This window comes from Octopus sinensis, linkage group LG7 (assembly GCF_006345805.1).
Source record: "Octopus sinensis linkage group LG7, ASM634580v1, whole genome shotgun sequence".
Classification (NCBI taxonomy): domain Eukaryota; kingdom Metazoa; phylum Mollusca; class Cephalopoda; order Octopoda; family Octopodidae; genus Octopus; species Octopus sinensis.
In genome coordinates, this window is record NC_043003.1 from 47,190,582 (window position 1) to 47,203,999 (window position 13,418).

Genomic DNA, 13,418 nt, shown 5'->3' on the forward strand with positions numbered 1-13,418 from the left:
CTTTTTGGGTAAGCAGGTCTTGATTGAGCTGTTTATCAAGTATAACACTGCCATCCCATCCAGTGCTGCAGTTGAGCACCTAAACTCTATAGGCAAAGATATTTTGAGGGCCAATAAAGCCACCCTGTCAGATGGTAACTGAGAGGCTGATGTTTATGAAGGGCAACCAACATCACATCCAGGCAATGGAGAAGGCCCAGCCAGAGTAGTACACCTTGATCATCATCATCTGATCTTGGCATGATACCTACACTATACTATACCATTTTGATTCGTTTAATACTTTTTGTACAGTAAATAAAGTGTATGTTGACTGAAAAACTAATGTTAAATTTCATTTGTTCATTTAATTATTTGCACACACGTTGATCATCATCTGATCTTGGCATGCTATACCTTTTTGGAAAACTTTATGTCTAAGCTAAAGCATGAAAATTTCAGCTCTCTAGGTCTATTTTTAGGGGTTTTAGAGCAAAAAAAAAAGAAAATCAAACCGAACCTAAATTCATATGGTAAAAGTTAGCAGTTATCATTTAGTGTTAACTTCTGCCAATTTTTCTTTTACTTGTTTAGCAGTTTAGCGTTTGTGAAGGTAACTTTATTAGTTAGTGGCTAAGCTAACTTTTTGGTTAGCTGTGCCCACCACTGATAGCAAGCAAGCCTGCTAGTAGGATACCATTACAAAATAAAACAAAAGTTAATAAAATGATGTGCGTTTGTGATTTAAATAGCTCTTATGACTATTTCATGATGTAAATGTTTCGGTTTGAACACAATCTCAGATCAATACATTAGAATTTAAAAAAAGAAAAAAGGAAAAAAAGAATGAGATAGCTATTTCTTCACCAACCACAAGGGGCTAAACACAGAGGGGACAAACAAAGACAGACAAACAGAGTAAGTCGATTATATTGACCCCAGTGCGTAACTGGTACTTATTTAATCAACCCCGAAAGGATGAAAGGCAAAGTCGACCTCGGCAGAATTTGAACTCAGAACGTAACTGCAGGCGAAATACCGCTAAGCATTTCGTCCGAGGTGCTAACGTTTCTGCCAGCTCGCCGCCCTTAATGAAAAGAATGAGATAGCACTCACCTCTCGCCCTTGTGCATGAGGTCAAATGCCTCATTGATCTTCTTGAAACTCAGTTTATGAGAAACAAACTCATCTAGCAATAGTTTTTTGTTCATATAGTCATCAACCAGCTTTGGTACACTGTCTCGACTTTTAAAACCTGTAATAAAAAAAAATTGTTTTAAATCACAAATTGCTGAATTGTTCAAGTTTAATTCTTCAAGTCCCACCTCAAGCAATTAACAGTAATTTTTTTTTTATACAAGCTAAAGTAGCTTTATGCAACCTACTGAAAATAGCAGCCAAATCTCCTTTCAGTCACATCATTCTGTCTTTAACTTTCGATACCAGCCTACCTGAAACCACCTTTGGTTCATCATCATCATCATTGTTTAACATCCACCTTCCATGTTGGTATGGGCGAAACAGTTTGACAGGAGCCTGCACCAGACTTCTGTTTATTTTGGCAGGGTTTTTAAGGCTATATGCCCTTCCTATTGCTAACCACCCAGCAGAGGTTCAATGATAAAAATTCTGTTTTAAAGTGAATCTAAATTAAAACCTTCCATCAAAATCTTGTGTTAATTTATATTCTAAACACTATCTTAATGACAAAGTTATTTTTATAAATTCATCATTTTAACATCCATTTTTCCATGATTGTTGGTCGGATGGAGTTTATTTACATGCCGGTGTCAAGTAAAAGCACCCATTATACTGAGTGGTTGACGTTAGGAAGGGCATCCAGCCAAATTAAACTAGAGTCTGATGCAGCCCCTCAGCTTACCAGCCCTGGTCAAACCATCCAACCCATACCAGCATGGACAACAAACACTAAATGATGAGACTTCTTTCAATTTCCCTCTCCCAAATCTACCTACAATGCTTTGGTCAGCTTGTAATTGTAATATAAAATACTTGCCCGAGATGCCAGACAGTGAGATTGAACCCAAAACCATGTGGTTAGGAAGCATACCTCTTAATCACACAGTCACTCTTGTGTCTCATTATTTCCCTTATTTTCAAAATCAATTGCAACAAAAGCAGTATATTTCAATATAAATATAGTAACAAAAAATGGTTTGAAATATCAAGGACACACTGAGAAATGTTGCCCAATTTAGGGATCATGGTTGCAACACTTGTAATCACATCTGCTTGGTTAGGATTCGCTTGGATATAAAACACTTTTTAGCTTACTGATATATTGGAGTTTACATCTTTCAAGTTCTAGCACCAAATTTTAACATTTGTATTGGTATGGGCACTAGTTTCATCTTCAATTTTCACAGTTAGCTATGTACACTTTAAAAACTGATGGATGTGTTATGACCATCCCATAATTTTGTATATTAGACTACACTGAATAATGTATCCTTCTTTAATACGATAGGATATGATTTAACCCTTTCTTGTTTAAACCAGGCATATCCAGCCCAAATTTTCTACATATCTTACATTCAAACTGGCCATATCTACCTTCTCACAACTAACCTACAATGACATTCTAAAAATAAACAATCACATCATTGAAACTTCAAAGGTATAAGATAATGATGCATGGTTAATTGAAAGAAATGTGAATAAGTAGTACATTTAACAGAGTAAACTGGACACTAAAGGGTTAAGGGAGACTTGGCTATTTCTCCTTCATGGGCTTGTAAAAAGAAAAAAAATATTTGTATTTAAAATTTTCAACTAGCAATAGCCTTGCCTCAGATTAACTTCATTGATTATATTTAGTAAGGAGGCTAAACTAAGACCGTTGTAGTTGATGTTTGACTCCAAATTTTTATAGCACTGAACACAAGACAAACTGCCCATTGGATAATACTCAGCCTGTATACTACTAGGACAACCGAGGAGATAGTGATAAAGACAGAACACTAATTGTAGAGGGACTAAATGCAAGTACTTTAGAAAGAGATTTTGACTAAAAGTTGTCCTCCCACCAAACTATAATGTCAACTTACCTCCAAAAGCAGTTCCTTTCCATACTCGACCAGTAACCAACTGGAATGGACGAGTGGATATTTCTTCTCCAGCTGCTGCAACACCTACAATCACTGAGGTACCCCATCCTTTATGGCAAGACTCAAGAGCTGCCCTCTGAAAATAAATAAATATATATATATAGATAACTGTAAATAATAATAATGGTATTTTTATATAAGCTTAAAGCTTATGGCAATCGCCATGCAATGACTAAGGAAAATAGTCTAATAAAGGGGTATATAAGCCATTGACAAAAAAAAACCGTTTTCCTATCCGCATGGAAGACAAATCCACATGCCTTTGTTAACACGACTAAGTGTGTTACCTTTACACCAGCAAATCAGCCTCCCTTTTCCTGTCAAATTTAAGAACTATAATGTTCTACAAAGAAAGACTTTACATGCAAAAATTATTAAAATTAATGTGTTTGGTACATACTTATAAGAATAAGTGTGTATTATAAGGTTAATAGTTGGCCAGCTAGTTAATCCTTTCTAGACCTCAAGAGTCTTTAGAGTCAGTGGCTGTACAACTATGTAATCCTTTCTGGAAGATGAAAACTTCTATACAAGGTGTTATCAAAAAGTTCCTGGACAAGTTCTGTACCATGCCAACAGATAGCAGCACAAAGTTGCATGCACAATGAGAGCTAATGGTGACCTTCATGGCATCGCTGTGTTTACTTTGCAAATTGTGAAATTTGCTTTTTTGTGATCACCTGTAGACTGTAGTCTACAATTTTGTCATGGATAGGAACAAAGAGCCAACATGAAATTTTGCATTAAACTTGGGAAGTCTGCTACAGAGACATTGAGCATTCTTTGGCAAGCTTACAGTGACAAGGCAATGAGTCATATGCAAGGTTCTGAGTGACACAGGTACTTCCAAAGCAGAAGAACAACCCTTTAAGATGATGAGTGATCTGGAAGGTCTGCCACGAGTGTCACACCTGGAAATGTGGCATTGTCCATAGAGAATTCGCTCCCCAGGGTCAGACCGTCAACCAAAAGTTCTACCACAACGTTTTGAAGCATTTAAGGAAAGACATTTGACAAAAGCAACCAGATCTGTGGACCGCGAAGAATTGGATTGTTAACAACAACACACCTTGTCACTGAGCTCTCCTCACTCGTGAGTTTCTTGTTAAAAACAACATGGTTGATTTTTTATTACCCACAAGGGGCGAACAAAGAGGGGACAACACAATCTGATTTTGGGGTCAGATTAGCGGATGATTTTACATATATGATGAATTAAAAAATTTTAATACAATAAAATCGAAAAAATCGGATGATAGGACAGACCAGAAGACATTACGGATGGAGTGGGGGGGGGGGGGTTAGCTCGGACCCCACGAGCCCCGCCTCGCCACTGATACCTTGGTTTCATCCTGTCCCACATTTATGTGGTACCATTCATGGTATTGCTTCCACACCTGCCCTATTCACCAGAATTAGCACCTGCAGACTTTCATCAAAGGTTGCCATTTTAACACAGTTGTTGAGAGCAAGAGTGAATCACAGAAGGTCCTCAACTCACAGAAAAATTACTTCCAGGCCAGATTCTAAAAGTAACAGGAACACTGGGATTGGTATATGCTGTACAAGGTGACTACTTTGAAGGAGATGTTAAAATTTAGGTAAATAAGTTATTTTTTTATTAAACATAACTAGTCCGGGAACTTTTTGATACCACCTTGCAGTTTGTGGCTAGTCTGCTAGCTAATCCTTTCTTCATCACAAAGGATCTATAGGAAACATTAGCCAGCTGGTCAGCTAACTAATATTTTCTGAAAGACAATTATACATAAGACTGGTGCTTCTCTGGGTTTTCTGTAACATTACTTAAATGAGAAGTGAATATCTCCCTGGATAAGACTATTACATGCATTTTCTATGGAAACTTGCCAGACTTAGTATTCATGATAACAAACCACAGGACTACCTACAGCCTATAACAATGAACTATACTATCAGCAGCACATATATATAGCTAGAAATAGCAGACAAATGTCCTTCAAATCACAAGAGACACACTGAATAACATGATCTTGAGATCACAGGGCCTAGGAAAAAAACAGGATAATTACAGACAAAGTATCTGACCATAGATCACCTCGGAGCTATGCTAGAGCTAAACAATAATTCAGAAGTAGATAGTCTGTTATTAAGTGCCTTCCTGTGTTCACAAAATACTAGTAGCAGGGCTTGAATTTCTGACTTTTCCAGTTGCTATTACAATCATGGATAGACTCATATGTGAAATATTATCTCAACTGGCTCGTATTTCATTCTCTTCACTACATCACATCAGAAAACTCATTGAAAAATTGGGACAAAAAATTCAAAATAAATGAACAAAAGAAACACATACCATTGTACCAACATTGCCAATACACTCAAAAGTAAAATCACAACCACCATCTGTCATTTCACAAAGCACTTGCTGGATGGGTTTTGTATGACTCTTAGGGTTCACAAATTCTGTGATTCCAAATTTTTTACCTGGTTCAAACAAAAAAGAAAATAATTATAGTCAAAAATGAAAATTGGAAAGATATAAAGGATGAAGAACTGAAAAAAGAAATTAAACTTTTAGCTTAAGGTATTTTCGCACCTGAAATCACAAAATGTGTCTGAATAAACATTGCCAGACAGCAAATACAGACTCGGACATTGCTTAGAAAATAATTTCATTTTTAACTTCGTATATAGTACGCACTAGGGATTTTGACCTTTAAATTTTTGGGGGAAAATGCGGATTATACTTGAGGATTTACGATACACCTGATAAACAACAAAGACAAGTGTCTACGTACCTATTTCAAACTTAGATTCATTTATATCAATTCCAATGATACGAGCAGCTCCGGCCGCTTTACAACCCATTGCTACAGCAAGGCCAACAGCACCGAGTCCCCAAACTGCACAATTTGATCCTTTTTCCACCTGAAGAAATATAATCATGCTTGATGTTAGTGTGGAGACAAAAATTTCAAAATGTTAGGAGAGATGACTTTGACATTTATCTTTTACTTGTTTCAGTCATTGAACTGCAGCCATGCTGGGGCAATACTTTGAAAGATTTAGTCGAAATTACCCCCTACCCCCAGTACTTATTTTTAAGTCTGATATTTGTTCTTTCAGTTTCTTTTGCCAAACCACTAAGTTACAGAGATGTAAACAAACCAACACCAGTTGTCAAGAGGAGTGGGGAGATAAAGACTAAGAACCATATATATATATATATATATATATATACATACACACACACATACATACACGACCAAAACGCCTCCCATCCAATGGACGATGCTGAGTTGTCAAACATTTAAACCAAATTTTCTCAAAACAACTTGTCTGACCATTCCATAGGCCCTCCCCTTTGAGAAACACTGATTTAACCTAAATTTGAGACACCGTGCATTTTTCTTGCATATGCATAGTATCGATCACAACAGCTGATGTAAATGCACGTACAAATGCACGTTCCCACGGTTTTATCGATCGCATTCTCAGCTGGAATCGATTTTTGTAATTTTTTCAAGACTTATACCTGCCCTGATACCGTCGGTATCTACATATCAAATTTGAGCACAATTGGATGGAGGATGCCCAAGATCCTAGAAGACACACACACAGACAGACAGAACAAATTTTATATAATAGATATATATATATATATATATATATATATATATAGGACAAGCTATAAATAATAGTCATTACATATTTGTACTTTATTGGAGTAAGTTTTTTCCTTTATTTGAATAAAAGGTACTTTTGTTAGATCCATTTCTGGATCCATTTCAGCAGAACACTGAAAGACCACAAATGGCTCTGATAAAAGTAGCATTAACTTTTAACCCTTTTGTTACTGTATTTATTTTGAGATGCTCTGTGTTTGTTTCAATTACTTTAAAATATAACAAAGAATTTAGTAAAATAACTTAGTTATCATTAAGCTAGTGTTAGGAACATAAATTGTAACTAAGGTTTGGTGGAAGATTTTAATTCAGAACTTTTGAAAACAAGACATTTGTACCACAGAGCCAGAGCCGAAAGGGTTAAGTCATTCAACTTTTCTCAACTGGCCAATAGACTAATTAAGAAACCTATCAATAATGAACCTATAATGACAACTGGAAACAGTGGTAAGCCAAATTTACTCTAATAAAGGAAAAATATGTAATGACCATTATTTACAACTTGTATATCACTATGTAAAAAACAGTTTGACTGGAGTGCAACCACAGATTTACAATATAGAATGGAGATGAACTACAAACTAGGACTCTGCTATAAGAATACTTGAAGTTAGGCACAGGAGTGGCTGTGTGGTAAGTAGCTTGCTTACCAACCACATGGTTCTGGGTTCAGTCCCACTGCATAGCACCTTGGGCAAGTGTCTTCTACAATAGCCTGAGGTCAACCAAAGCCTTGTGAGTAGATTTGGTAGATGGAAACTGAAAGAAGCCCGTTGTATATATGTATATATATGTATGTGTATGTCCCCCACAACATCGCTTGACAACTGGTGCTGGTGTGTTTACATTCCCGTAACTTAGTGGTTCAGCAAAAAGAGCCGATAGAATAAGTACTAGGCTTACAAAGAATAAGTCCTGGGGTCAATTTGCTCGACTAAAGGAGGTACTCCACCATGGCCACAGTCAAATGACTGAAACAAGTAAAAGAGTAAAAGAGAATCTAAATAATATTGTTAGCCTGGTGTGCATGCAGAGAGCTTATGAAGTATTTTTCCAAGATTGATAATCCTTTACCAATAACTAAGGTCATCCAGCCATAGAAACCATGCCAAATCAGACTGTAGTCTATTGCAGCTCCTCAGCTTGCCAACCCTGGTCAAACCATCCAACCCATGCCAGCATGGACAACAGATGTTAAATGAGGAGATATATATATACACACACACATACAATGGGCTTCTTTCAGCTTCCATCTACCAAATACATCACTCACAAGGTTTTGGTCAGCCTGGAAACATAGAAGACACTTGTTCAAGGTAACACACAGTGGATCTGAACCAGAAATCATGTGGCTAAGAAGCAAACTCCTCAACCACACAGTCACACCTGCACCTCTGAGCCTATGCAATTGGAAACAAAAAAAAAATTTGTTTTTTTTAAACATACTTCAAATAAAGCACATGGTTAGCAATTTTGAAGAAGGGAGATCAGTCAAAGCCATCAAGATGAAAGGCAAAGTTCATCTCAGCAGGATTTGAATTCAGAACAAAAGAAAAACAGAAGAAATGCTGCAAAATATTTTTTTCATTGCTCTAATGATTCTGTCAGTTTACCTTTCATCATGATCATCATCATTTAATGTCGGTTGTCCATGCAGGCATGGGTTGGACGGTTTGACCAGGGCTGGTAAGCTAGGGCAGGGTTGTACTATATTCCAGTCTGAGTTGACATGGTTTCTACGGCTGGATGCCCTTTCTAATGCCAACCACTCCAAGAGTGTGATGAGTGCTTTTACGTTCCACCAGCACAGGTGCCAATTGTGTGACATCAGTATCTGCCACAACTATGATTTCACTTGGCTTGATAGGTCTTCAACTCAAGCACAGCATATTGCCAAAGATCTGTCATTTGTCATTGCCTCCATGAGGACCAATGCTCAAAAGGTACTTTTTATGTGCCACTGGCACAGGTGGTAGTTATGCAACACCAGCATCAGTGACATTGCCTCCATGAGGCCCAATGCTACCATCATGGGTGCCAATTATGTGACATTGGCATCGACCACAATTACTATTTCACTTGACTTGATAGTTCTTCTGAAGCACACCATAATGCCAAAGCTCTCAGTTACTATCATTGCCTCTGTGAGGCCCAATGTTTGAAGATTGTACTTCACCACCAACAGCAGTAATGACAACATATGTCAATATCCTAACAGTCATTCACATGGTGTCAAATGAGAAAAAAAACATGTGTTGAAACAATGAAGGTGGTGACACGAATTATGATTCAAAGATACTTCAGTGAAGTAACTGAATTAGTATGCAGATGACCATCATCTCTCGCTATATAAACGGCAGTTTGTCTGTGTGTGTTTCTGTGTGTCTGTTTGGTTGTACCCTCACTCTGACCACGGCTTTCAACCGATTCTGATGAAACTTGACACACACATAGCCCAATGTCATAATTCAAAACTAACGCAGCGAAAATTTTGAAAAGTTCCCCCAGTTCTGAAAAAGATCGATAAATTCGACATGGGGTCGACAATCAGAAACACAAACCACAGATGGTCTAGGGACGCAACTCGACCTTTTTAACTATCAAAAAAAAATTTACCATCATTTTTTTCCCCATTTTTTTGCTATTTTTTGGCTATAACTCTCTAAAAATGCTTTATAGTTATTTCCCTTACAAACCCGAGCAACGCCGGGCGATACTGCTAGTTCCTCATATTTGTGAAAGACAAACTACAGGTATACCTCAACTTACATCATTTTAAGTTATGTCTTTTTTGACTATGTTTATCTTTTAAAGAAATTAACGTGCAAAAAATAAATCTCAATTTCAGTTAATTTATCCGACATTACACTGGTTTCAGTGAAAATATTTAAAAGAATTAAAATTTAAAAAAAAAACACCTAAAAACCAATACTGAAATGGAAAATCAAATAAAATAAATGTGAAAATATGTACAAATTATTTAATAAAACAGACATAAGGCAATAAATATTTTGAAATAATTTTTCATGTTATGTCAGTTTCTAAGTCAAGTCACATGTCTGGGAACCAATAACCAATGTAAGTTGAGATATGGCTGTATAACTTCTTCAGTGAAGTAACTTAAAAAAAAAAAAAAAAATCTATATTTTTCCCCTACTTTGCAGGTTGCATTATGTTACTAACCTAATTTCTGACCAACGTATTAGCCAAGGACACCAGACAGCTTGATATTGTATTGTAAAATAGAGAAAGAGGAAGATGATAGTGGTGCACATTAAAAATCCATTATTGGAAAATACACCATAATACATTGGTAAACAAGGCCACGTAAGATCTACATAAGTTTAAATACATATCAGCTTTGACTGACATGTGTATAAAACATTCATCATATTCAAATCATCAACATTTAACCCTTTAGCATTTAAACCAGCAGTATCCAGCCCAAATATTCCACCTAATTCTACCAAATTGGCTAGAACTGACCTCTCACACCTATCCTACAATGTCATTCCAAAAATATATTATCACACCACTGAAATCTTGAAAAATTATAAGATCATACAGGATAAATTCAAAAATGATGTGAATAAATAAACATTATATTTGATAAAATAACCTGAATACTAAAGAGTTACTGACCACTTTTTGCACGAGTCAGACAGAATTTGTAGAGGCAGATAGTCTACAGCCAGGTACCTTTCCTCTTGCCAACCTTCAGTTTCTATGCAACAAAATATTTTTCTATAGCAAGGGATATTTTTCATGGAAGTCGGGAAATTAGCAACATTGCTTGCATGAGGCAAGGGTGTACACATGGGATCTTTATCTTGTTATTTACTCAGTGACCTCACCAGTGCTGGTACCACATGAAAAGCACACAGTCCACTCTGTAAAGTAGTTGGCATCTAGCTGTAAAATCTATGCAACAACTATGGCAGTGGAGCTTGGTATGATCCCCTGGCTTACCTGTTCCTGTGAAGCCATCCAACCCATGACAGCATGGAAGACAGAGGTTAAATGATGATGACATGACAGATTCTTTTAGTTTTTAACCTACCAAATCCACTTACAAAGCTTTGATCAGCCTGGCGTTATGGCAGAAGATGCTTTCCCAAGGTGCCATGCATTGGGACTGAACCCAAGGCCACATAGTTGGGACACAGGCTTCTTAACCTCACAGCTACACCACAGATTTAAAAAAAAAAATAGTAAAAATATTAAAACAAAAGAAAAAACATGAAAGGAAATTTGTAAAACTTACAGCAGCTGTATTGAGAGCAGCTCCATAACCAGTGGAAATACCACAACCAAGAAGACAAACTTTATCAAGTGCAGCCTTGGGATTCACCTACAGAAGCATAAAATTTTTCAAAATTAGTTAATGAGTTTTTTTATATGGCTGTTCGTGCCAACAGTGATAGATTCTCAGTACAATGCATAACTAATCTTTTGAATCCTATGGTATCTTGTTGGTAAAGCCCAACAACCAGTCTTATATTACTTAGCAGATCTTCCCCTGCCCAACAGCAGTTTTCCATGCATCAGATACCGTTACACATTAAACAGCTATGAATCACAATTACTGAGTTCCAGGCCATCTATAACCAAGTAGACAGACATATGATCAAATACATTCCAGCCATGACCAGTCTGTCTAATATTGTATCTAATGCATCTTTTCTTGTCCAAGACAGTGAGATCTGATCTGAAGATTTCAAAGCTATTTTTAACAAGTGACCATAGATAAGTTCCTTCAATGGTTTGTACATTTGCCTGAACAGTTAACCACAATGGTTAATAATTCTTATTAGTGACACTAGTTATTTAATTACATCCTATCTTAATAACTCACCTTAGCAATGGAGATTTCAGCCACAACAGTGAACTCACTGAATGTACTACATCCCATGAAATGAAATACTTCTTTGCCTTTACAAGTAAAACGAGTGGTTCCATCAGGCATGACACCTTTTCCTTGGGTAACTCTGAAATAAAAAGATAAAGAAGTTATTATGCTAACAGTTCTATTGAATATTCAATTGGTTTCTAAATAAATTGAGTAATAGACTGCAGCAACAAATACCTTTAGCATTCAAGACTACTCTGTCAAATGTAACGTTTGTTTATTCAAAATGTTCTGAATTGATCATGCAATATCTCATAGCTTTGAGATTTAGATGGTGTGATTGCTTGTTCTTAGAATGGCATTGCAAAGGAGGTGTGACAAGTAAGATCAGGCCAGTTTGAACATAAAATAGGTAGAATATTTGGGATGGATATAGCCAGTTTAAATGCGAATGAGTTAGCATAGTTATATGTAGTAATATTTACAAGTAGTCCAGTATGGTTGAATTATTAAAAAGTTAATTTTGCAACCATATCTGAGGTTTAATCTCACTGCATGGAATCTTAGATAAATGTCATTTTTGATAGGCTCAGGTCAACCCAAACCTTGCTAATGAAACCTATTGGGTGGATTGTACCTGTAATTCAAAACATATAGCCTTGTCACACACTTTCATGCAGATTCTACCTTAGAATTACAGAACATATGTCTGTCAAATGCTCAACCACTAACACATTAATTCAGTAGCACGTAAAAGCACCCACTACACTCTCGGAGTGGTTGGCATTAGGAAGAGCATCCAGCTGTATAAACTCTGCCAGATCAAGATTGAAGCCTGGTGCAGCCCTCAGTCATTCATCCAACCCGTGCTAGCATGGAAAGCGGACGTTAAATGATGATGAGATGATGATGTTCAGTTGATTGAACAACTAAATCCTCATTGCTGACTGACAGAGATCCACTAACACTAGCCTCAATCATACAGTGCCACAAACAGTTGTGAACAGTGAAATGGTTTATGCGGTGACAACAGGACTAACAATAGCAATTTACTCTTTACCTACTCTGCATTGATACTCTGTAATTATTACCCAAGCATATTCTTGTTTACATTTTAATAAGTAACCATCTGTTATTAAAAGCCTAGAGTTGTCAGTTATTAAAGTGTTAGATTAAATGCCATATAAGCATTTTCTCTGGCTTTCTGCACTCTAAGTTGAAATCTTGCTGAGGGCAACTTTTCCTTTCATGATTTTATGGAGGATAACATAAATAAGCAATCACAATACTATACCAAGGTTGTCACAACATGGCTGTTCCACTGGGGCAAAGGATGGGATCATCAAGAATATGTTCCACTGGAGCAAGGGTTGGAACATCAAGAATGTGTTTGCATTTTCTCATAAACTACCTTAACCCATCAGCATTTGAACTGGTTATATCAAGCTCTATCTGTCTTATGTTCAAACTAACTAGATCTGTCCTCTCACACCTAGCCTACAATGTCATTCTAAAAATAAACAATCACATCATTGAAATCTGGAAACTACAAGACAATGCAAAATTAATTCAAAATGATCCGAATAAATAAGCATTATGTTCGACAGAGCACTCTGAATGCTGAAGGGTTAAGTGTATGTTAGATCTATCAAATTACTGAAAAAAGGTCACCATGACAAAACCACTCAGTTTTGTTTTGATAGTTATGTCCAAGCGCCATACCCTTTTAAATACAATAAAAATCCTGTGATAGCTGGTTTCTATCTAAAGATAAATGACATTCTTGGGAACAGA

At 36.6% G+C, this 13,418-nt stretch overlaps 1 protein-coding gene across 1 annotated transcript in view; it reads right to left on the minus strand.

The window, feature by feature from the left end:
- LOC115213890 (alcohol dehydrogenase class-3) overlaps positions 1-13,418 on the minus strand; it is a 32,751-nt gene that overhangs the window by 1,507 nt on the left and 17,826 nt on the right. The window contains exons 5-10 of the mRNA XM_029782862.2: positions 11,631-11,763; positions 11,040-11,126; positions 5,888-6,017; positions 5,443-5,573; positions 3,048-3,183; positions 1,096-1,234 (exon numbers count right to left, since the gene is read on the minus strand). Coding sequence (XP_029638722.1) covers positions 1,096-1,234; positions 3,048-3,183; positions 5,443-5,573; positions 5,888-6,017; positions 11,040-11,126; positions 11,631-11,763 — 756 coding nt within the window. The remainder of the gene's footprint in view (positions 1-1,095; positions 1,235-3,047; positions 3,184-5,442; positions 5,574-5,887; positions 6,018-11,039; positions 11,127-11,630; positions 11,764-13,418) is intronic.